The sequence below is a fragment of the Phacochoerus africanus genome, chromosome 1, assembly GCF_016906955.1.
Source record: "Phacochoerus africanus isolate WHEZ1 chromosome 1, ROS_Pafr_v1, whole genome shotgun sequence".
In the NCBI taxonomy this organism is placed as follows: Eukaryota; Metazoa; Chordata; class Mammalia; order Artiodactyla; family Suidae; genus Phacochoerus; species Phacochoerus africanus.
Window position 1 is genome coordinate 221,739,739 of NC_062544.1, and position 25,983 is coordinate 221,765,721.

General features: G+C 40.0%; 1 protein-coding gene across 2 annotated transcripts in view; it reads left to right on the forward strand.

Annotated features, from left to right (window-relative positions):
- The first annotated feature begins 664 nt into the window (after positions 1-664).
- Positions 665-25,983, forward strand: part of IGSF11 (immunoglobulin superfamily member 11) — a 133,024-nt gene continuing 107,705 nt past the window's right edge. Inside the window, exon 1 of one of the 2 annotated variants that reach the window (XM_047791732.1) lies at positions 665-1,027. In XM_047791732.1, the coding sequence (XP_047647688.1) occupies positions 976-1,027 (52 nt within the window). In that variant the 5' untranslated portion in view covers positions 665-975. The remainder of the gene's footprint in view (positions 1,028-25,983) is intronic. The other variant, XM_047791740.1, reaches the window with a different exon arrangement.

Sequence of the window (25,983 nt, forward strand, 5' to 3'; positions counted from 1 at the left end):
CGAATACTTGAAATTAGGTTAAGAAAGCAATAGCGTTTAAAACAAAATTTAAATATTAGAAGTTGACATACGTTTTACTAAAGGGGCAAGGGAAGGTGATAGTGTCTTTGATAGGAATGGGGTGTGAGGGGACACGGCACGGCCGTTATGCTTTTTTCAAGGAAGAAAGGTCAGGGAAAAAAAGATATAGGATAAACCTCATCGATTCTTAATTTTTTTCAGAGTCAGGCTCTTTCGGATTACTTAAGTTACAGAAGAGAGGCCTGCGAAAATGTGAAATAGCCAAACAAATAATCTGAAAACTGGAAAAGAATCTTGTGGCCTCCGACGCAGTCTTCGGTGAAGTCCCTCCAGGAGCTCTGTGGGCCTCAGGACTGACACCACGGGTGTGGGGAGTGTTTCAGAGCAGGGGAGGGGCCCTGGCCGCGAGCGAGGACGATGCCCGCCCCCGGGTTACCGACGACAGCGGAGGCGTGCGGGAGCGGGCGCCCAGCGCACAGGTGGCCCTGCCGCGCCAGCTGCGCGCCGCGCTCGCTCCGCTGGTGGGCCGCCAGGCGTCGCGCTGGAGCCGCGGTTGCCGGGGAGACCGAGCGGGGCGAGTGGGCGGCGCGGAGCCGAGCGGGAGCCCGGCTGCAGCCAGAGTATCAGGGCTAGAGTTGGGGGGGAGTGGCTCCCCCGGCTGCGCTAGGGGCCGGCGGGTCCTAGGGCAGCGCGAGGTGGCCGTGGCGCCGCGGGGCGAGTCCGGCGAGCCCGGAACGCGCAGGCTCTCAGCTCGGCCTCCGGAGTCGAGCGGAGGGGGAGTTGCACTCGCCTGGTCTGCGCGCCCCACTGTCCCAGCCCCGCTGGCCGGACTGCGGCCGGGCGGTGGCTCTGGGAGGTCCGTGCTGCCCCGAGAGCGCCGAGAGCCCGGCCCGCGCCTCCGCTGCCTCGACGAGGAGCCGGGCGGACGGCGGGCGCGCTCCCCGCGGCCCCGGGATGACTTGTCGGGGCTCTCCTCTGGCGCCTTTGCTGCTCCTCTCTCTGCATGGTGAGTAGCCCGAGCCCTCCCCTCCCGGTGGGGCCGGGCGGGGCCGGCGGGCAGGGGGAGGCTGTCTGGGACGTTCACAGCCTTGTCGCCGGGGAGGTCTTGGGATCCCAACTTTCTCCGGGGGCCCTATTCGTTGCAGTCTGCAGAGGCTCCTGCGCCCACGCACCCTGCAGCCCCTCCGGCGCCCCCGTCCCCGCCCCCTGCACGGATCAGGTGTTCTGATCCGAGAGGTAACTATGCCTGCCACCGCGTTACTGCCGCCCTGACTCTGACCCTGACCCCGACCCCGTTCTTTGCCCTTTTTAGATAACGAACTCCCCTAACTTACAGGGTCCAGGGAGAGTTAACGCGAGTTAGAATCGTTTCTGTCGCCGGGCGGCTTCAGGAAAACTGGAGAGGCTTGTGAAATAATTTGGAAAACTTTAAGTTGTAGTTATCCCCAAAGGTTTAACAAGCATGTGCAGGGTATGACTGAAAATGTGATATTTGTATAAAAAATAACTATGGAAGTGTGCTATCCTGTGTTCGAAAATAAACATTTTTTTTTGATAGTCTGGCTTCTTCCCCAAAGAATTTAAACTGACTTACAAAAATACATAGACTATTGCAATATTAGAACAAAAGAAATATGTGTTTGATTTTCTTGTTAACTGTTTTTAAAAAATCTATTTAAATTTAATTTTCTGATTTCTATTTAAGCTTTCTTATGTTTTATTTTCAATGACTAGCCCCTGTATATAGACTCTAATTTTCGTTTTATACAGTGCCCTTTCTTTTTGTGAGTGTCCTGTGGTTTCAAGTTTTCTGTTCCATTTATGAGGTTGTTGAGATTTACTGAGATTTATTCTGAAGGGTTTTTATTTAAAAAGCAGGTTCACTGATGTATGGAGTGTCGTGGTTAATTTTGTTTCTTTCTGGAGGTATCAGTATGTTTCCCATAATTTTATGACCTTATTTGAACTGATAATGTACCCATAGATCTTGAGGTAACCTAATTTTAGTAGACTTAAAGTGTGCAAGTTCATTTAAGGGAAGGAAGAAAGGAATACAGAACTTCTGTATACTTTATCCATAGAAGACAGAAGAGGAAATCATCAAAATTACAGATAACTTCTCTGGAAATCAGTAGGTATATATTTAGTGATGATGTGTAGATGATAAAGTGACATCAGTATGTACATTATATAAGCTTGTGCTTCCAAATTAATTTTGTCTGGTTACTACTTTGAGAGGAGGAACATTTCTGTCTTACCGTCTTTAAATGTGAAATAAGAGTAAAAGAGTTTTTAAAGAATCTATTGGACATCACTGAAACTATTATGAATATTACTATAAGAACAGCTGAAATTTATGGTGAAAATGTGTTGTTAACCTTTGTATATTACAATAAATGCCTCTCTCTTCTTGTAAATATCATTTGTGAATTGTTTGTTTTTTAGGTATTAGGCAGCACTTTTAAAGGGTTGGTGAAATTTGCAGAATCATCTCACTTGTTTCTTTTCTTTCAGCACGAAACTTTTCCTAAACTTTAGTAGGATGTTTTTAAAGACTTCCAAGGACATGTCAGTCCTCGTGTCAATCTATTCTGTAGAGGCACTTTTCACCTGCAAAAAAAAAAAATGTATCCATTTGTTTAGCAGATATTTACTGAGCTACCAATCTGTCCTTGGGTGTCTCGGGGGGAGGGATGGTGGTGGAAGACAAAGATACACAAGAGTTTGTCCACAGCTCTTAAGGAGTTTGCAGTTTAAAACAAGCTAGAAGCATACACAAGTGATTTATGATTCAAGGAAAGGTGATATCAAGGGAGACTTCATAGAAAAGTTTACTCTTGATTTGGACTTTGAATGAGTAGAATTTGAATTGGCTACGATGGAAGTGGTTGGGCTTTCCTAGCCAAAGGAACAGCTTGGATGAAGGATATAAAGTGGAAAGTGCAGGGGCATATTGCGGAAAGGCTAGACTTTTGGCTGCTACAGCAGGAGATGCGTGCAAAGCAGAAAGGGCTAAAAAGGAGTAAAAGGATGGTAGGACTTTATTCAGTGGGCGGTGGATAGGCCACTGATACTCAGGTTCTTTAGGATGGGGAGGGTGAATAGCTAATGAGTGCCCAGCATGAGAGTCTCCAGAATACCAAATCCTGACTGTATTAAGTTCTTCAGCCAGTCATTGGCAGAGTTGGAGTGAATGAATTAAGGCCCATTCCTAAGACTTCCAATGTGGAATGGGTGGGGTGGGGTGGATGGATTTCTGAACAAAACTGGTTCCATTATGAAGGGGGGAAAGAGAAATGGATGCAGGTAAATAACCATTGTAGCAGTGACTACAACAGTGGGAGAATGCACCAAAAGTAGAACTTGTGTTTTAAAGTTTTGGAAGAAAATGGTTGTCAAAAATTTCTTTTTTAAAAGTTTTGTTTAAATCTCTGTGGAGTAACTTCAAAGGGAATTTGAATTGAAAAGTTGACTTCTATATATACCAACCAATAGGTTAGATATATCTAAAGTATTTTTTATACTACTTGTGATTCCTTGAAATAGCAAATAACTTTGCAGTATCTGATAAAAATGTATAAAAGATCACATAATGTGAAATGCAAATGAAAAGAATTAATGAGCCTAAATGTTTGCATTATGAAAAATTTATTGTAAACTTCCATTTCTTAACTCTAGCTTTAATTATGGACCTGTTTTGGATGGCTTCACTTTTTAATAAAAATCTGTAGTTTGACCAACATGAAAGGTGACAGCCCCTGGATGAAAACTTTAGAAAAATTAAGTTCCATACAGTGTATATTCAACATGGACTATTCAGGAAGTGATTTAAATAATAAATCACCAAGCACTTTAAAAATGTTATGCTTAGACCTGTTGTCAGGCCCAAGGTAATGATGCAATGGGTAAAGGCTTTTTGCCCCCAGTAACAGTATGTGGCAGATTTTCAAATGTGTTTTCGCACTTTGATAGTGGAAGCATTTATAATGAAGAGTCTCATTTGAATCTTCATACTTAAGCCATGTGATTTAGTGTCAAACAGGGTGATGTGATGCTGCACAAGATTCTTTAGTTGCTCTGAGTTATACAGAACTCAGGTCTGGAAGGAAAAGCTGAGTTGGGAGGAAGTTGGAAACATTGTGATGTTCCCCTAAAATTCTCATCCATGACCTGTTTATTTAGAGTAAGGATTCTGACTGTTTTGCTAGCTACACCAGTAACACCAATTTATTTCTATATTTTAGGCCCTTTGAAGTAGGATTGTTGGCTTTCTTCACTTCACGTGAACCAGGTCCCCTCAGTTTTCTCCTCCTTTGTTTGGTAAGGACTCTCTGACACTTAAACACTTAACCCTGGTGTTTTGAGGGCAACCTCAGACCAAATGGAGGCTCTGAAATCCTCCCTTGGTTGTACTTGAAAATACCTAGTTTAAGAGAGGGTGTCAGTTTTTGGGTGGTATCCAAAATGCCATCTGATTTGAGCTGATTTTGGTCTTAAAAGTGGAAAGTTAATTAGTATACTGATGAGTTAAGCGGATCTTGCTAAACTGGGAAGGATTTCTTCCTGTTAAAGTTTGGGTAATTGATTTCCTCTGTCCTTGGTTTCTTGTCACCTAAGAAGGAGTCTGTAGTTGTAATTTGCATCTGTGTTGGTTTTAAAATTGGGGAAATGTCATGGCCAGTCAAAGAATCTGTTTGCTAATTTCAGAAGTGATAGACTCAGCCCTTGATCTGAGACAGCCCATCATTACCATGATTGGGTACTGCAAAGGTGCTATGTGGTGTGGTTCTGCTTCACGCATGTGTTATGGAAAGATCACAGTTTTACCAGTTAACATTAATTTTTTATTTTTAGGGAACAGAATTAAGTGCTGTTTGCCAATGCAAATAAGAAGTCTATTCAATAAAAAACTCTTAGAAGTCCGCTTACTGGTTTCTTTTCATTAGCATTTGCATCTTGAGAGAGGTAACAAACTGAAAAGGTTAGCTGCACAGTTTTATTTAGAAAAGCATTGCCAGTAAGGAAGTTGAGATCTGGGAAAATTCTTGTACCACATAAAGTTCTTTGGAACAGTCTTCAGAGAATTAGGTTAACAGTGGCTAGTAACGATATTGAATCAGGATTCAGAGTTGGGATAGCTGGTTAAAGTATAATAGGTTTGTAGGATTGTAGATTCACTGTTGTTTTTCTCACTGAGGGTCAGAAGGGGCTGTTCTTAAAAGACTCATTATTCTACTATTTTAAAAAATGAAGAGAAACTTAAATTTTAATCTACCATTTTAAAAAGTGAAAAGAAACTTAAAATTCCACCAAAGTCTGTTGAAGATCACACTGGTGGAAGCTTCAGAAATGTTGTAACTTAGGGAACTCCTTTACCCACCTCTGCCCAAAGGCTCCTTGTTCACAACAATAGCTTGTGTAAAATCTGTTCTCTCAGTCCTGTTGTTTTGGTGATGTTGATTTTTTCTCTCCTCTTTCCTCTTCATCTTCTTCTTCCTTCTTGGAGAATGTTATATTCTGTTTAGTAGTGTCATGTTCTTAGGTAGATAAATCTAGCCAGTCATAGCTCCTTCCAGTGATTCAGCCCTGCCTATTTCTAGGATTGGTAATAAAAAGAAACCCTGAAGCCAACCAGGCAGACCCAGAAATTACCTTAGAGCTGGACATGGTGGGGGTATATGGGAGTGTGGATATAGTTCTATGCCAATATTTCTTCCATGAAGTTAACTTTATAATTGTGTGTGTGTATGTATGTATGTACACTTTCCCTAAAGACAGTACCATGCCTGGCACTTAGTAAGTGTTCAGTAGATAATTGTGACCAAATGAGTGAGTGGTTACTAATATAGGTGGTACTCAATGTGTGCTTGAAGTACCCGAAAAGAATGCTTTTTTCCTTTTAAAGAAAAAGAGAATTCCATTATAATTCTCCTTAGGGATTTGATTTGACTGTGTCAGCTTCAACTAGTCTTTAAACCTTCTTGTGTGTTTTGTGAAACGGAGGTGATAGAGATCTATTTTCAATTAGTCTTTTCAGATTCTATAACTTTATTGGTTTATTTAGAAATGCAGTACTTATAACTCTTTTAAAATTGATCCTAAGCTTATCTCTAATCCTAAAACTTTGATGTTGTCCATTTTGAAATATTTTTTCCCTAAGGAATATCTGAAGTCTTTGTTCTTTGTAATGAAGAATGACATTGGACTTTTGGGTATCCATTAAGAACCTCGAAGAAGTTTCCCACTCACTCACTGGTTATTCTTAGTCCTAAGGACCTGTGTGTTAGAACTCATCTCTCAAATAATTAATTAAAATAACACCTCCTATAGTCTGAGTCCTCTCCCCCTCCCCAAATCAGGTACATAAATGCTAGAGAGGATATTTTGTTTGTTTGTTTGTTTGTTTTTGATCTAGGATCAGAAACTAAACCAGCCTCTTGTCTAGGGCATTATAACCTACTCCCTGTGGGGATTTCCATTTGTCCTCCCCTCCCAACCCCTTCCCTTTCTCTAAAGTCTACATCTTTCCTGCCATAGTTTCTTTCAGCCCTGATTCATTCTTTATGGACCATCCTTTCAGTCTGCAGTGAGGTTTCCGGCTCTCAAAATGTCAAAAAAGTCTTCTACTAATTGTAATTGCATCCCCAACAATAGACTTGAAGATGCCTTAAGTATCATTGGTTTTAAATATCATTATACTTAATCTTTGTTCCTTTGGACCAGGCCCATCACTGTCAGTTACACAACTTCACTCAGCCCCCACTGGTCAGGATGATTCACCAGAACACAAAATACATGGCAAAAAGAGAGGCGGAAGTGCAGTAAACATCACTTGTTGCAGAACATCTTCAAGTCAGGCTAGCATTTTATGCTTTCATTGGTTAAGAAAGTTTGTAGTCCACTTCACTTAACGTGTATCACGCATGGATAAATACAGATTGCCATACTAGCATTTGTAGGCCAAGACTTAAGACAATATGTGTAGCACACTTGAAAAATGTTAACAGTGTGCTGCAGAGATTCTCAAAAACTTTTTGATGTTGAAGATTATTGGGACCTTAAAGATTACTGAGGGCAAGGAAAGCTTTTGTTTGCGTTGATTATGTGTATCCATATTTTCCACATTAGAAACTAAAAGTGAGAAAATTTAAAATATGTATTAAGCAATTTAAAAACAACAGTAATAAACCCATTACATGTTGACATTTCTGTGACAAGAATTTTTCCAAAACTCCAAAATATTAGTGAGAAGAGTGGCACTGTTTTACATTTTTGGAAATCTCTTTAAGGTCTGGCTCATTAGAAGACAGTTGGCTTCTCCTATCTGCTTCAATTTATTACTATGTGTTGTCTTGGTTTGGGTGAAATATATGAAGAATATCTGGCCACACACAAATGTGTAGTTGGAAAATGAATGAGTATTTTGATAGCATTTTCAAATAATTTTGGTTATTCTTCTTCGCTGTTCCACCAAAACACTTTAAGTGGTAGTATGTTAAAGATTGGGTGCCAGGCAGAATCAGAAACCATAGCAATAAACATCTCTTACTCCATTATATAAAATCCACTTTAATGGATTTAAAATATTGCACTTTAAAAGAATATTTTACTCATACTTTTTTTTTGGTAATGTTATTCATTGATCATTTGGAAAATATTGGTCCACTGATGCAGACCTAACAAATGTTGACATGTATTACATTTTAGAAGATGAAAAAAAAGGTGACATGTTAATATCACCATTGATTGCAACTGGCAGGTCTTTAAGTATTAGGAAGATGTTAGGCTCGCAATGGCAGATACAAATTTTTCAAAATTTTAATATTTGCTCAAATTTTAGCATTGGCAACAAGCAGTTGTCAATTGTTTCCCTTGGAGAGAGAGCCTTATTTTGTTCAATTTTGAGAAAATGTCATCCAGATACCTAAGTCTGAATGATCGTAGTCTGGGTTGTTCTTTCAAGTGAAAGCGCTGATCCATGGAAAAAGCGAATAATTCAGTTAGCTTTGAGCTCCAGCAGCTGCCCCAGCACTTCTCCTCGGGACAGGCATTTTGCTCTGGTATGTGGCGTATGGGATTCATGTTTCATACTGCCCATTCATTCACACAGAATATTATAAAAGGTCAGGATTTAATAAGATTACTGTTGTTTCACAAAGATATTTTTTAAAAACTGGATTTCCTTTTTTAACTGTGAGTGTACGACAGTGACAACTATTGTGACTTCTCCTACAGTTTAGTGACAGTGTCTTGACTTGTACTTAGGCGCCAGCAGTCTCACCCACCACTGCTCCTGCACCATCAAGGCAAATGTTAACAAAGGCAAAAAGGCAGGTAACATTTTACCATTATTAAGAAAAAAGCTTCTACCTCATAGACTTTCTTACAGGATCCTGGAGACCCCCATGGGTCCATGGACTAGACTTGAAATGTTGTTGTACTGTAATGGAATGTTCGTTTTTTTTTTTTTTTTGGATAATGTTTTAGAAACAAATTGTCACACAATTCCATGGTGTGTGGGATGACATTAAATGGAACATTAATTTTAAATTTAATGCATTTAAAAAAATGATGCTCATGTAAAATTCTTTATTTTTGTATGATAATTTACATAAGTAACATATCCTAGGGGGTAAAAACTCAGAACAATGCAGAAGTGTTTAGCATTGATTCATACCCCACGTCCATCCACTAAATTCTCCAGTTTTGCTGTGCATTGTTCCAGACCTTTTTCTAATCACAAATCCTACATGTGCATGTAATTAAAAAAAATAATGCCATACATATTGTTTTACAGCTTATTTTAAAAAGATACCAATTTAATGTGGACATCTTGCCATATCTATTACATGGATTTACATCATTCTTTTTAGTGACCATTTAATATTTCATAGCATTATTTAGCTGTTTCCCCATTGTAGGTCATTTATGTTGTTTCTGTTTTTTATATTAATGATGTAGTGAACATCTTTGTACATATAACCTACAAATGTGTGTTGGTGTTTTTGTAGTTTAGGTTATGTGGAATTGTAGCATTTGAGGGGAGACGGTAGCATTGTGTGTATAGCATCATGTAAAAGTTCATGGCCTTTGTAAGGTTAGACAGGTTGAGTGTGAATTCCTGACTTGTCGTTCACTTATTCTATGACTTTGGAAATATTATAATGTCTTGAGCTTAAGTTTGATTATCCTGTAGAGTGCAGATGGCCTTCTCAGTGTGCTGAGAAGTACTAAATTAAATGAAATGACACATCTCTAAACCATCTAGCACAGTACCTGGCGTATAGAAAATGCTTGTTAGTGGCAGTTACTGTGATAAAGATTGCTTAGCCCCGACTTGAGTCAGAAGGTAAGAGCTGTGTCCAGGGTTATCAGTGAAGCTGTGACCTGGGACTCATCGTACAGCTCTCCAGGCCTGTTTTCATTTGTAAAACCAAGGAGGTAGATTAGGTAATCCCCTGATCTTTTCCAGCTCTGTGATCTCATGATTTTTAAACTTGGCTTCCAAGTGTTGAGAGTATTAGCAATAAAATAAGCTGGAGATAATGTATGACTGGTGTTAACATATGTCTAAAACATATCCTAAGATAGTTATTTGACTTTCCTCCCCCCTCCCCACATCAATATAAGTCTTTATGGTGATAGCTATTCTAGGAATTAAAATCACCTTCATCTTTTGTAGAAAGATTCCAAAAAATGGTTTCAAATATAAAGAACATTATTTTAAATTAAAAAAATTTTAAATAGTAAAATAAAATTAAGCAAAAAAATTTAAAAATTATTTAAAATCAATTTTCGTTCACTTTGGCTCAGGCTATGTAATCTTATTTTCTTAAATCCCTTATATCATAGACAGGTGTTGTATGTGTCAGGTGAGGGTCAGTTGTGAGTAGGCTTTAAAAGTGACAAAAACTTTTTTACCACAATCGCTGTGTTCTGGTCCTTTAAGTTGGTTTTTAGGACCTTTCTTTACTTTTATCTCATAGAGACTTTTCTTGATCTAAGCTGGGCATGGGTGTCTGAAATTTATCTGCACTGGGTTATGACGAATATAGACATTTTAGTAGCGCTATTAATGATTAAAAGGGAAAAGCCTGGGAGCTTTTAAAAAACAGTGAGTGTCCTCAGGGAGGTAGAGATACTTAAAGCTTTGGAGGGGTGTGGTCGGGCACATGTTGAGTCTTGGTTCTGACTTAGTGTCATTGATAGTGCTTCCCAGCTGTCCTTTGTCCATTTCATGAAAGAGGGTGTTTTTATACAAAGCCAGGTGGTCTCCCAAATGGACAGTTAGTCACATTGGCAGAACTTTCAAAATAATTCTAAGATTCATAAACCCACTGTTGTCTGTGTTTTCTTGGTAAGTATAGTTTGTTTTCAGATCATTAAATTTTTCCTTAAGTTAAACCACACTAATAGAGAAGGTTCTGGGGTTTTGTACTCCAAAAGAGTTACAGAAACTTAAACGTGATTCATTTTTATGACAGTATTTTCCGAAAGTGTGACTTTTAGTTCTTCCTAATTCGTGATTTCCTTGTCCTCAGAACAAGACATATTCAGCTGCCCTTTGCTCAATCTGTATTTCCAGTTTCCATCTCAACATTTGCACTTCTTTGGACAAGATAATTGTACTGGTCCCTCCTCCTTCCTTCGTTTCTTTGAATTCAGGGGGTTGAGTTGTCTTTCTCATTAACAAGGAAGTGTGATGTTGTGAGCCACTGGGAGCTGGACCAGTAAGGTTTCTTAGAGCCCTTTAATTCCATAATGTCCTTGATCTGATGAAGCCGCTCAGTAAATCTCGTCACAATTTCCACGACCAAGCCATCTGCCTGCATTGAAATAAATCAAATCTGCTTACTCCGTCAGTGCCTAACGAATATTCTATAAATGATGATGATGACCATGAACACGAAAATAATTTGCAATCTTGAGCACTTCCTCTTGAATTCTTGTCCCAGATTCTCTCAACACAGTGGAAGCTGGCTTGCCAGCTTTCTCTTTGACTTGACTAAGAGGGTAGTGGAACCCTTTCCCTGATCCTCCTATTGTAGTTAATCCCGCGTACGGTGCACAGACTGCTTTAGCTTTTCAACATTGAGATGGAACTTCACAAAACCGTAACTTGCCCTTCTACTTCATATATGCTTGCTAATGTGTAAACGCACATATTTATCCAATTTTATATTTGGCAGTTTGCGTGTGTGTGTGTGTGTGTGTGTGTGTGTGAGTGTGTACAGATACACCGTTTTTTTTGTTTGTGGCTTGTTTCTCCAGACTTTGGTGGCAGCATCATGCTGTGCAAGTGCGTGATCCCGTGACCTGTTCCTAGGCACATGTCAAAATCACCGAATCTTTAAACTATGTCTTCTCAGTGTTCTTAACTTCTTGCTCTCCTTTCTTTCCTCACCACCTTTGTTAATTTATATGCTTATTAGAGTTTCCATTGTGGCTCAGTGGTTAACGAATCCGACTAGGAACCATGAGGTTGTGGGTTCAATCCCTGGCCTCAGCGTTGCTGTGCTGTGGTATAGGTCACAGACGCGGCAGCGTGGCTGTGGTTCTGGCATAGGCTGGCGGCAGCAGCTCCAATTAGACCCCTAGCCTGGGAACCTCCATATGCCGTAGGTGCGGCCCTAGAAAAGACAAAAAAAAGGACAAAAAAAAATTTATATGCTTATCATTTTAAGTGTGTATCATTTCAACAGTTTTCTAGCATGTTTTTACTTCATCTTTCTTGTCTTTGGTTCATCCTTTACTCTCTGCCAGCTTGCTTTTCTGTCAGATACTGCTCTCATTATATTCTTCCCTTCCTTCAACAACAGTAACAATAGCAAACTCCAAAATTTTTAATGCAGTTAGTTATTCAGCCTTTTCCTTTATGGGGACTGAGTTTACGGTAGGGTCCCACTTTCTTTGAACATGCTTCTGCCACTTTTCTAGAATTTATCCTTTGTTCAGTCCACTGAAGAATGATGACATGTAGTCATTTTTCTTGGATTATGATATATTTCAAAGTTGTTGTGTTTATTAGAAAAGAGAATAGTGACCAGAATTAAATTTTTTAAAGTGTAGTGTACATACAAGTAGAGTAGAAATACTGAGTACTACTTAGTAAATTATCATAAATGAATATACTTATGTAACCATTATCTAGATCCAAAGACAGCACGTTGTCCACACCCTATAGCCCTGAAAGACCCTCTCAGTCACCCTGCTGTTCCCTGCTCCCCAACAGTAACCACTTTTTTGATTTCTAGTACCAGAAATTAGTCTGTTTTTGAAATTTATATAAATAAAATCATCCATATTCGTTATGCTTTCTCTTGTGTCTGGCTTTTATTTTTTATTTTTATTTATTTATTTATTTTACTTTTTTGTCCATCTAGCAGCACATGGAGTTCCCATGCTAGGGATCAGATCCAACCTGTAGTTGTGACTTATGCTGCAGCTGTGCAAGGTGGAATCCTTTGAACCAGTGTGCCAGGTCAGGAAATGAAATTGCATCCTGGCACTGCAGAGATGCCGCTCATCCCTTTGTGCCATAGCAGGAACTCCTGTGTTTAGCTTATTTTAAAACTCAATGTTGTTTATGTGATTTATCCACCTTGATATGATTAGCTGTAATTTTTTCACCTCTGTTACATATCAATGTATGCATCCTGCTACTTATAGACATTTGGGTTGTTTCTGGTTTTGGCCTGTAATGAAATGTTGTTGTGAATATTCTTGTGTCTTTTGATGCGTGATCAGAGTTAGGTATATACCTAAGAAACAAACTGCATGTATTCAGCTTTAATAGGTACTGCCATTTCCCCAAAGTGATTGTGCTGATCTTTATGCTCTTGTAGCAATGTGTGAGAGTTCTTTCTCCTCTGGATCCTTGTGAGCATCAAGTATTGTCAACTTATTTTACTTTAGTCATTCTGATGGGTGAATAATAGTATCTCTTTGTGTGTGCCCCTTTGCAGGTATTTTGTACTTCCCTGATTACTAATGAGGTTGCTCACCTTTTTCCATCTTCCAGACCAAACTTTTAGGTATCTTCTTTTGTGGATTGTCTGTTCAAATCTTTGGCTGTTTGTTTTTAAACATCTTTATTGAAATCGAATGCACATATCATGTTTCACTCATTTAAGATATACAGTCAATGGTTGGAGTTCCTGTTGTGGCGCAGTGGTTAACGAATCCTTCTATGAACCATGAGGTTGCGGGTTCGATCCCTGGCCTTGCTCAGTGGGTTAAGGATCCGTCACTGCTGTGAGCTGTGGTGTAGGTCGCAGATGCGGCTCGGATCCTGCGTTGCTGTGGCTGTGGCATAGGCCGGTGGCTACAGCTCTGATTCGCCTCCTAGCCTGGGAACCTCCATATGCCGCAGGAAGCGGTCCTAGAAAAGACAAAATAAATAAATAAATAAAATAAAATATATAGTCAGTGGTTTTGGTGTATTACATTATTAATTTTTAAGAATTGTGGTAAAATGTTACATAAAATTAGCCTTTTAAACCATTTTTTAGTGTGCAGTTCATTGGCATCAAGCACTTTCACAACATTGTGCAACTGTCATGACTATTTCCAAAACTTCTTTTATCACGCCAAACAGAAACTATAAATATTAAGCAGTAACTCCCTATTCCCATTTTCCCCAGCCCCTGGTAACATCTAATCTATTTATGTCTCTAAGACTTTGTCTACTCTAGGTATCTCATATGACTCTCATATGGAGTCATACAGTATTTGTTGTGATTGGCTTATTTCACTTAGCATATTTTCAAGAGCCATCCATGTTACAGTATGTATCAGAACTCTATTCCTTTTCATGGCTGAATGATATTTCATTGTTGGGTATATGCTATATTTGTTTACCCATTTATCCATTGATGAATGATTGTGTTTGTGCCAGTTTTTATTTATTTTATTTTATTTTTTTGGTCTTTTTGCCATTTTCTTGGGCCGCTCTCACAGCATATGGAGGTTCCCAGGCTAGGAGGCGAATCAGAGCTGTAGCCACCGGCCTGTGCCACAGCCACAGCAACATGGGATCTGAGCCGCGTCTGCGACCTACACCATAGCTCCTGGCAAGGCCGGATCCTCAACCCACTGAGCAAGGCCAGGGGTCGAACCCGCAACCTCATGGTTCCCAGTCGGATTCGTTAACCACTGTGCCACGATGGGAACTCCTGTGCCAGTTTTTCAAATTAGAGAGTCTGTGTGTCCCCCCTCCCCACCCCCGATTTGAATGGGTTTTTAAAATGTTTGCTGAAATATTGGCACTTTATTGGTTGTGTTACAAAATCTTTTACTCTGTGACTTGCTTTTTCACTTTCATATTTTGGTGGATATTAAAGAACAGGTCTTAATTTTAATCAACTCAGTTTTGAATTTTTTTCCTTTTTGACTAGCACTTTTTGTGTCTTGGCCAAGAACTCTTTGCCTGTTGCAACGTTATGAAGATAGTTTGTGTTACCTTCTGAAAGCTGTACTGTTTACCTTTTGTATTTTGACTTGCAGCCCACTTGGAATTGGTGTGTGTGTGTGTGTGTGTGTGTGTGTGTGTGATATGAGAGTTGGGAGTTGAGGACTAAAACTTGCTTTTCGTAGTGTTTTGCCTTTTTACGCTTATGTCCAGTCTTCTTGGTTAGTTAAGTACTTTGATGTGATCCTACGCTTCATTTTGCCTCCAGGGTCTAGTACAGTGCCTTGCATGTGGTAAGTGATCAATAAATAGGGACCCAAACAGAACAGTACAAAGTAGGACTTTAGTCTTAAATAGCATTCATTTATTAATTTCGTCTTCACAGCATTATTTTCTTCTCTCCTTTTTTTTGAAGGGGAGTCTGTCATCTCCTTCTTCTTCTTCCGTAGCCACTGCCATCTTTGCCATCATCATCTCCTTCATTAATATCATCTAATTTTACTATTGTATAGTACTTCCCTTTAAAAATAGTAATTTTGGGAGTTCCCGTCATGGCACAGTGGTTAATGAATCTGATTAGGAACCATGAGGTTTCGGGTTTGATCCCTGGCCTTGCCCAATGGGTTAAGGATCCGGCATTGCCGTGAGCTGTGGTATAGGTCAAAGACGTGGCTCAGATCCTGCATTGCTGTGACTGCGGCATAGGCCAATGGCTACAGCTCCGATTCGCCCCCTAGCCTGAGAACCTCCACATGCCGTGGGAAGCAGCCCTAGAAAAGGCAAAAAGACAATAAATAAATAAATAAATAAAATTAAAAAAATAAAAAATAAAAATAGTAATTTTGGTTTTATAATAGTGTTTTATTTTTTAAAAAAACTTTTATTTATTTATTTATTTTTAAGGCCACACCTGTGGCATACGGAAATTCCCAGGTTAGGTGTTGAGTCAGAACTGCAGCTGCAGACCTATGCCACAGCCACAGTAATGCTTGATCTGAGCTGCATCTGCGGCTTACACCACAGCTTGTGCCAGTGCCAAATCCTTAACCCACTGAGTGAGGCCAGAGATTGAACCTGCATCCTGATGGAGAATATGTCAGGTTCTTAATCTGCTGAGCCACAGTGGGAGCTCCATACAATAGTGTTTTATATTGTTGACTACCTTGCATTATACCAATGCTACCTTACATTTGTTTTGTACCAGAAATTTTAACTCATGGTCCCCAGATGGTTTTAGAGATGTCACAGAAATTTTTTTCTTTTTCTTGGTGAGAATATCTCAACTTTTAAAAGTATATTCTTTCATTTTCTAATAAACTATTGAGAAACTACTCTATATTCACCACTGTACGACACATCGTGGATTACAGAGTATTCAGTATGGTACCTGGTCTTAAGGAAGTTAATGCATATATAACTATAGTTAGAATTGTAAGCACAGTTACAACTTGAAGATTTATGTGAATCAGAAAAGGAGTAATTGTGAAACAATTGTCACAATTGTGAGGAAATTGCAGATATGTAGTAATTTAAGTGTCAAGTGGAAGAAGATACAGCCAGAAGTAATGGGCTTGTGTACTGCCTATCTGGTCTTTATTCCAGCCGATGAGGCGAAACACCTTTGCTTTTTCTGAATTCAGCAGTTTTAAAGGAAAAAACAAAGCAAAACAAAAAAGGAGGATTTATTATAGTCCAGGCATCTGGGGATAGATAGATGAAAAACGGGTAGGGTCTAGTCTTCAGGACTCCATGAGTTTAGTTTAAAAGACAAATATGATTCATCTCTTTAGGATTTTGTTACATTAATAGAATGAAGTGTTGTCTCCTGCTCATTTTTTTTTTTTTTTGGCTACACCAAAAAAAGTGAAAGTTCCTGGGCTAGGTATCAAACCTGAGCCACAGCAGTGACTAGAGAACTCCTCTCATTCCTGTTTTGACTAAGCCATGTTGTTTTCCTGGGTGGTATGGTTCCTGGGGTCTGTCAGCTCTGCAGCTGGCCACTTTGAATATGTTCCAGAGTGATGGCATGGAGACAGTGGCAGGAGGCGGGTGGAGTCTGAGGGAGTGCCTGGTTCCCCAGGCCCTTCATGCAGTGTGTGAGAGGCCTGGTGAGGGACTGAGAGAGGTCTGAGGTTAGAAATTTATGTGTGCAGCAATTTCAAGATCAGAGATAAATGGCAGGGACCGCTGTACAAAAATGGGAACCAGCACATACCCACCACTGTTCTGCATTCAGCACCACCGCCACCACTGGAAGGGACACCTCCATGGGGGACCAGTCTCAACTTACTGGTTATTAGTCTGAGAGTAAGGAAGTCAAGATACTCTACAGCAGAGGCCAGTACAGACCCAGAGAACTTTGTGTGGATATGAGGGCCAGCTCTCTTCTCTGCCTTGGGGTAGTTAGAGGACTCTCCATGCAGTCAGATACCATCTTGAAGAAAAGCAGGATAAGAGGAGAGACATCTGAAAGACCAAGCATTTATCCATGTCATCCAAAAGAGGTATCTATATGATTACTTAAAGAGCTTGTTCACATTATTGGATTAGCCTTAGCAGACCAGATTGGGCTGAATTTAGTTGTCCTCTTCACCATTGCTACCCATCTGGTTTTGGGGTGGGTTGTCAGGAGGTGAGAAATGGTAAGAAAATCACACCAGTGTGAGAGAAAATAGACTCTGCTTCTTTGCATGTGCTTATTTATTAACAAAGAAATGTAAATTTACTTATTGCTCTTCTCTTGGTAACATTTGGTATAGATGCATGGCCAATCCCACAGAATCTAGAGTCCTCATCTGGCCAGATATGCCCATCTTGATCTCTGTCCTAGTTTTTAACTTAAGTTGATGTACCAACATGGCAGCAAATGTGTAAGCAATTGCAGGAACCATGCTACAGTGGCTTATTGAATCTCAAATGATCTTTTCTTTTACGAAAGCCTCTTTATTTGCTTGATCACTTGGAGTGCTTTTTTAAGATACTTGGATTTGGCAGGCTTTTTCAATACTGAGGTGCCCACAGTGAACTGAATGTGGTTAAACAGCTTGGAACACTGGAGTTGAATAGGCTCTGGGCACATGTGCCAAAGGGTGGCAAGCCAAGCTGTGCTGCCGCCAGTGCCAGCTCTGGCAAGCTTCAGTTCTGCTGTTCCACCACTTCTGGTGTCTAAGTCAATACATTTCTTCGGCTTTTAGAGTCCCACATTTCCAGTCTAGATGTCAAGTTTCCAGTAAGGTCATAGCTGCGATACCCACCACGTGCCATGCATCACGTAGGCATTTTAGATATGTTTACGCGATAATCCTCAAGATAAGCCTGTGGATAGGTGAAATTTCAGTACCCGGAATCCAGTGCCTGGAAGAGAAAGAGTGTGTGTGAAGTGCGCAGTGCTGTTTCAGGCTCAGATAGTCAGTTGACTGCATTATATTTTCTCTTTTAAGCTCTGACTTTATGGTGGCTTGTCCCCAATCCTAGGGCTTAACTGGAGAAGAATTTGGGGAACATTTATGTGAGCTGTGTGGACAGGGCTTATAAAGATGTTTAGAACCGTAAACATGAAACGATGATGGTGCCCCCGTCCTGTGAAACTCAAAATGAGACACTAAACTCTAAAGTAAGGGTAAGCAAGTCCAACACGATTGTGTTTTTCTCCTTCCAGAGGCCTGCTTTGATCTTTCTTCTGAAGGATCAAATATCAGCCTTAAAACTCCCCCTTTCCCCTGCTTTTTCTCTTCCTCTCTCTCCCCTCCTACCTTGTTGGTGCCTTAGGTATTGGTTTGGGGTGCCTGTTGGATAAACAACTTGAGCCATAAAAGAGTTTAGAACTTACTTTTGTTTATTTTGACTAAGTTGGCATGGTGGAAGGTTTATGAGTTCTCAGGTTCAAAGGAGAATGATAGGAAAATTATCCTACCAAAAAGAAATTGTGCTTGGCCTTTCCGTTAGACATGGCAGGTTGTAGGAAAGAAGTATAAAATGCCATTTTTGCCTTCACTGAGTTGACAGTTTTCAAGGCAGGCAGGGAGGACACTTTTTTTTTTTTTTTTAAGCCTATTAGATAGTAGCCCTTCAAATATACATATATAATTAATCTTCACAACATCCTTGCATTATTCCCATTTTATAAGTAAGGAAAAGTTAAATTAGGTCACAGCTCGTATCTTTTGGTATCCACTCCTGTCCTCTTCTTGCTTTGGGAAAAGGAGAGCAGGAAAATACTGTCATTTCAATTTGCAGTTCCCTTTCTCTTCTTCTCGGCCTGGAAAATAAGGCTTGTGCTTCAGCCACAGGTTGGATGTCACTTCCCATGTGGTCTCCCTGAGCTGCCTTTTTCCTTCTCTGTCTCTACAGAATGTTTGGACTTCAGCCTGTCCTGTTTTCTGTAATCCACACACTCACCTCTTTGTTTAACCCTCCTCTTCTGTGCTTACCCTTAGGTGTTGTGCCTGATACACAGCCAGGGCTTAATAGATGTTTGTTTCATGAATGACGAGTGATAATTGTATAGTTCAAGCTATAAGTGCAGCTGAACTTCAGAGAGACTTTGAAGACTTTATGGAACAGCTGGGGACTAGCAGAATCTCGCCATTACTGAGTAGGATTTAGCCTAGCACACAGGGGAGGTGGAGCATGGCAGATTGGAGATGGGGGTGGGGTGGGGACAACATCAGAAGTGGTCACGTGGAAAGGAGCATTGTGAGCTCCTGTTAGGAAGTAATGTGAGTTAAATTTGGATGCCACGTTTATTATTTCAGCTCTTTGAAAACTGCCCCTAATGATATCTCTTTTCTTTTGTTTCCTCAAAATTAATTATCTGTTTGTAGCTATGGCAACTCATTTGAAGCTCTATTATGCTTGTAATCTGTACACATTGAACTATTTGCCTCAGCATTCTAAACATTTTCCTGCATAGTCAATAATTCTATATTTATGATGTTCTCTTCCTTCTGGTGAAAATTGGCTTTTCCCTTTAGATTTCTAAAGACGATTTAAAAAAGAATTAGGAGTGACAGCTTGACTAATAAATTATCATAAATGACCATCATCTTTGTCACTAACATTCATGTCATTATTTGCTTGTACTGACATATTTCTAGGCTGTTTTACTTTGAGAAGCTTTGAACACATGCCACACCACCCTGGTTTCCCCCCTGCTCCCTCATCCTGAGAGACCTATACCCCCGGCTATCCTTCTTGGGCTCCCACAGTCCAGCAGGACACCCTGTGTGCCTGCTGCCTTGCTCTGGCCCGGCTGGTTACCCTGCGTGTGTGTACCTGTCCTCTTCCCCTGCACTGCTTAGCCTGCTGCTAACCTGCCCAATGCAGCCTCTCTGTCTGGTCTCAGACAACTTGTCTTTTGTGTCCTGCCTCTTGGAGGAGTTTCGTACCTGCCCCTCAGCTCACCTAGGTAGATCAGATGGACAGGTGGTCCATATTTTCTCCTCCTCTTTGGCCAGAGTATTGTTTAGACTTTGACTCTTTCCCTTCATTGGAAAGTGAGATACACAACACCTACCCCACTGAGTGTCTGGATTAGATGAGGAAATGGCCCAAAAGCATTTGGCACAGGCACAGTCTCTATAACTCTTAAGTCCCTGCTGCTTCTTAAAACACTTGTCCACTTACAGTGTCCTGGTAGGTCAAGAATAATGTAACTGACACAGAAAGAAATTATGTTAAGAACTTACATCTCCTTCAGTCGTGGTAAACATGCTTTTTAAAGCTTTCTCAGCCTTTTGATTTGTTCGTGTTCTCTAGCTCTATCACAGTTTCCTTAGTGAAGGCACAGGATCGCGGTGGGTACAGCCTGTGCTGGGTCTTTGTCGCTGAAGCACTTGGAGTTAGTTGTGTTCGATGTGTTGGAATTTGGAAGAATTTGGAACTGACTCCGGTTAGTTGTATGGTTTTTATTTCTAATTAAGTAACTCCCTGTTGCTAAGAGCAGTAATAAAAACTTGAACGGTTTCATCTGAGACAGTCGTGGGACTGCTCAGTATTGCTTATACCAGAGTACCTTACGCCAGGAAGGCATTCGGGAAAGGCTTATGGACCTAGAAAATGTTTATTTCTCTGAGAAATAAAATTCTCTTTTGGGGGCTTTACCACAATTACATTTGATGTTTATCACCAGTACTAGACATCATCCTAGTCAGTGCTTGCTTCTCTTTCACCTTATTTTTGTACTTTGGATATGTAAAATTGTCCTTTTTGAATTGTGTTTATTTTAAAAGTACTTCTAAGTTGTTTTAGTATTTACTAAATATTTAACTTCCTATGTATGTGATTTTAAGGGCAATAAAAAGGTAATAAAAAGCTATATAAATAAATATTAATTTGTGGGTTTCACATTGAAAATTTCAGACTAGAAGGGGAAACTTCTTATGCTTACAGTGGCTTTTTGCGAATATTTCCACAGCTCTCATACAGTTCTGGAATTGTAGATCTGGAAAGCACCTTCAGTCTTCTGGTTTCCCTTCTTTGCTCAACTCTTTCTTCCTTCGCCTCCTGTCTCTATTCTTGCACGTTGTGTAGTAGCAAACCCAAGGAGATAAAGTAATCTTTTCAGAACTATACGGCATCTAAGTGGCAAAGTTTGAACTGGAATCCAGGTTAATGCTCTTTCCAATAAAGGCAAATAATACAGCCAAACAATGTTTCAGTTGCTTTTTCTGTCTTATTCATGATAGGGTAAAACATCTCTTCCTAGGGTCTTTGTGTCTCTGCCACACCACCACCTGAACAAAATATTATACAGGAAAATTGTATATATACCACGAGTGTACACAGGTGTGTATAAACAGCACGTGTTGGTGTAATTGTGGTAGGGTGATTGAAACGCAGTGGAGGTGTTGTGTACCCCCCAAATAATATATATATGAATGATACCCTGCCCTTGGCTACTTTTATGCTTCTGTCATGTCCTCCTATTCCAGACTGGGTAGATGAAACAGACGAGAAAATACTCGAATTTCATTTCAGAATCTGTAGCAGCTGGAGTGAACGTCAAACAGATGGGCTTTTCCACCCTGATTATCCTAACTTCCTAAATTTAGAAATACATGCTTTAAAAAAATGTAAATTACCCGAGGGGGTGGTGTAGCACATGCCAGGCAGTGCTAACGAGTGCAAATAGATGTCATCTGCTGACTTAGATGAATCTCAGCTCCCACTTCTGGGTCTCTCTTATTTTGTTCCCTTTAGATTTGTTTTATGTCACTGCATTCCTTTCTGCAAGTATAGTGTCAAGCCTCTTTTCACATATAGATTAATATTATTTTTAAAACGTTGAGATTTATATAGTGTCTTAAACCAAAATAGTGTTTAATCTGTCTTATTACTCAGATTTCCTTCAAACTGGTGGGAAAAAGATAGGAAAGAAACATAAGATGAGCAGTTTCTTACATCTTATCTTTGCAGCTAACTAGTGGGGTGAATTTGGCCAAGATTCTTCTACCCTCAAATGGGTGGACTGGACTCAGTGGTTTCTAGTACACTTTTCAGGTGTAAAGTTTTCTGCTTCTGTAAATTATCTGTATCTATAAAGTAGTTAGTGCAGTGTTGTGGCCTTAAAAATTTAGCATAGGGCCTAGCACATAGTAGGTGTTAAATAAACATTGTCAGAAAAATCAATACTGTCTTATATTTTCAATTTACAGAATTTATTGGGCAAACTGTTTTAGAACTAAGTGTTTTATGGACACCCTATTTCTGTTAGAATTTCTATTTCTCTCCTGTGTCTTATGGTTAAGTTGAGATCAACAGTCATCCAAGGACATAAAAAGCAACATCCAAATAAGGAAGGAGTATATTGAATATACACGTCACCTCCCACTGGAGGAATCACAGTTTATATAAGTGAATATGTTGATAGAATCTCCTTTATTCCAAAGTCACAGTAGGGAAAGCAGAAAACAGTCTGCAAGTCCATCATCAAGGGACAGTGGAATGACCAGGTTTGCAGGATGAGGTCGGAAGTGAGTCCCGAAGTTTCATCTTAAGGGATGGGTAGGTGTTCAGGAAGCGAGGGGTAATGTAGAAGGGTGGAGTGAGAGAGCTATCCTTTCTGGGCAAGAGAGTAGAGGAGCAGAGTTACAGAGGCACAAAACAGTCTGAGATATGAGTAGTCCTGCGTGCCTGGGGGGAGGAGGGTTCAGGAGGAGCAGAGGCTAGAATAGGCCAGGAGGGTAGGCAAGCACAGGGATCCAGCTACCTGGTGAGCAGTGGGAAGCCTTCCCAGGGTTTTCAAGAGGAGTAACTTACTCAGCCTTGTTCTTTTAGCAGTTTGACTTTAGCAGTAGAGCGAGTGGAGGATGGATTGGAAGTGGACGGGGAAGGAGACAGCTGGATCAGTGAAGAGCCTGTTGTGGTAGTTCAGGATCACGTCAGGTTTCTTGTAAGTGTTGATAAGAGGAGAGACGTTTTCTCAATGAATCTTTTAAAAACTTGGCGTTTCAAAGTTTCCCTCCCCACAAAGCAGAGAAACGTAAAGAGAATATTTTCTTCTCAGAATGGAGGAAACGTAAGAAGGAAAAAAAGCGTGACATTTGTGGTAGTTTCATTAATAGATGGATAAATGTGATCAATTGAAATGTTATTAGTGGTGTATTGAGACTGAAACCTAGCCATTTGTGTCCGTATTCTATTCTGTCGTTGGTGCCCAGGCCATACCTTAGAAAGCTAGATATCATAGCAGATGAAGTTCGGTTTCAGCTAGATACTACCTGTCTGAGCACAAACTAAACCAAACCACTTTTTTGGGGGTGGGTATAAATTACGAATGCATTAACTAGAGCAAATGAAATCATAGTGTAGCTATGATTGGGAATTTCTTAAGGTTTGGGAAATGTAATGAATATTCCTGAGAACAGCAGGTGTTTGTGATTTTTTTCTTTTCTTGAGTCTGCCTCTAGAGAAAAGCCACTGATGGTTTGCCAGTTTCTCCATATTTCTAGGAGGTTCCCAGGAACCTCCGCCAATCTCTTGGCCTCAAGGCTCTTTTCAAGAATTCTGATCGAGTTGTGTGTTTCACTTCCTGGAAGGGATCCTCTCCCTTTGTCCTGGGAGGAGGGAGCTGTGTCCTCGCCACCTCTCCCCTTTGCTTTTACCTTAGCCTCCCCAGTGGAAGCCCATTAAGTTAAGTTATCCCTTATTAGCTATGGCTTCTTTCCCACCCTCCTTCATGGGGAAATAGTTTTTAAAAATTGACATCCTATTTATTTAGGGTATTTTCGTGCAAAAATGAAACATGATTTATCTTTTTTAGTTTGGTTGATGTAATGACAGCTTTTACTGACACCATGATTTTGTGGAAGGTGTTAAGATGGTGAGTTGCCTATGGCTAGTTCACTCATCTTACCAGATCCTCTAGTGGGCACTGATGATTTTTTAAAAAATTACTTTGATAAGGTATAGTTTGAGTACAAAAATCTGCATCTATTTTAAAGTCCACAATTTGAGAACAGTTGTATGTATCCACGGACCCACCACTGCAATCAAGATATGGAACATCTGCTGTCTGCTGCCCCCTAAAGATTATCTGCCTTGTTTTGCATCCCTCCCTCCCTCTGCCCCCAAGCAGGAAACCACTAATCTACTTGCTACTACCATGTGTTGGTTTGCATTTTATGGAATTTTTGTAAATGGAATCGAACAGTATGTATTCTTTTGTGTCTACATTCTTTCACTCAGCATAAAGATTTTGTCATGTTGCTGCATGTATTGGTTTGTTGCTTTTTATTGCTGAGTGGGACCCCTAAGGCATGGATATTCTATACCAATTCTTCTATTGAGGAAAATATGAGTTATTTCCAGTTCTGGGATTACTGTCGTATGAGTCTTTGTGTGACCATGTTTCCATCTCTTCACTTGCTTAGTAGTTATTTGTATTATTTCTTTAGGGAAGTGTTTGTTCAGACTCTATTGAACATTTAAAAAAATGGGTTACTTGTCTTATTATTGAGTTGTAAGAGTTATTTGTATATTCTGGATACTATTTCTTTGTCAAAGATATATATTGTGAATATTTTCTGCCTTTCTGTGTGTTACCTTTTTACTTTATTAGTGGTTCTTTGAAGAGCAAATGGTTTTGATTTTGAAAAGTCTGCTATAGTTTTTTTCCTTATGGTTTGTGTTTTTTTTTTTTTTTGTCTTTTGCCTTAGAGGGCTGCGCCCGTGGCATGTGGAGATTCCCAGGCTAGGGGTGTAATCGGAGCTGTAGCTGCTGGCCCTTGCCAGAGCCACAGCAACATGGGATCTGAGCTGCGTCTGTGACCTATACCACAGCTCACGGCAAAAACGCCAGATCCTTAACCCACTGAGCAAGGCCAGGGATTGAACCTGCAACCTCATGGTTCCCAGTCGGATTCGTTAGCTGCTGAGCCATGACGGGAACTCCTGTGCTTTTTGTGTTCTATCTAAGATGCCTACCAAAAGTTGCAGATAATTTCTGCTGTTTTCGTCTCGGAAATTTATAGTTTTAGTTTTTACATAAAAATCTGTGATCATTTTGAATTGATTTTTGTATATGTTTTGAGGTAAATGTAGATGTTCATTTTTTTAAATGCAAATACCCACTTGTTCCAGTACTTTTTGTTTAAAAGATGTTCTTTTTCCTTATTGAATTTCCTAATATCCTTATTATTTCTTTTTTTTAGCTTTTTATTTTTTAAATTATTTTTTTAAATTGTTATTTCCCCAATACATTTTTTTTTCCTACTGTACAGCATGGTGATCCAGTTACACATACATTTACACATTCTATTTTCGCACATTATCATGCTCCATCATAAGTGACTGAGCAGCAGCAACATGGATGGAACTGGAGATTCTCATACTGAATGAAGTAAGTCAGAAAGAGAAAGACAAATATCATATGATATCACTTATATCTGGAATCTAATATAAGGTACAAATGAACCTTTCCACAGAAAAGAAAATCATGGACTTGGGAGTATTATTTCTTTTCCTCTATTAACTTGTCTTTGCTCTTCTTTTTCTAGCTTCTTTCAGTGGAAACTTGACACTGATTTATACCTTTTTGTCCTCATCATAAACATATATAGCAGATCACTGTCCCTATAAACACTGTTTTTCCTGCATCCCACATATTTTGATAAGTCTGTTTTCCATATGAATTTATTTTCCATTGTTTTCTAGTTTCCATTGTGATTTTTTAAAAAAATATGGGTTCTGTAAAGGTGTCATTTAATTTCGAAACACTTAGGGAGTTCCCTAGATATATTATATTATATATATATATATATATACATATTTTTTGGGGGGGGGTCTTTTTTCCTTTTTAGGGCCATACTTGTGGCATATGGAGGAGGTTCCCAGGCTAGGGTTCTAATCGGAGCCGGAGCCACTGGCCTATGCCAGAGCCACAGCAACGCAGGATCCGAGCCGCGTCTGCGACCTACACCACAGCTCACGGCAATGACGGATCCTTAACCCACTGAGAGAGGCCAGGGATCGAACCTGCAACCTCATGGTTCCTAGTCGGATTTGTTTCCGCTGTGCAACAACAATGGGAACGCCCTAGATATATTATTGAT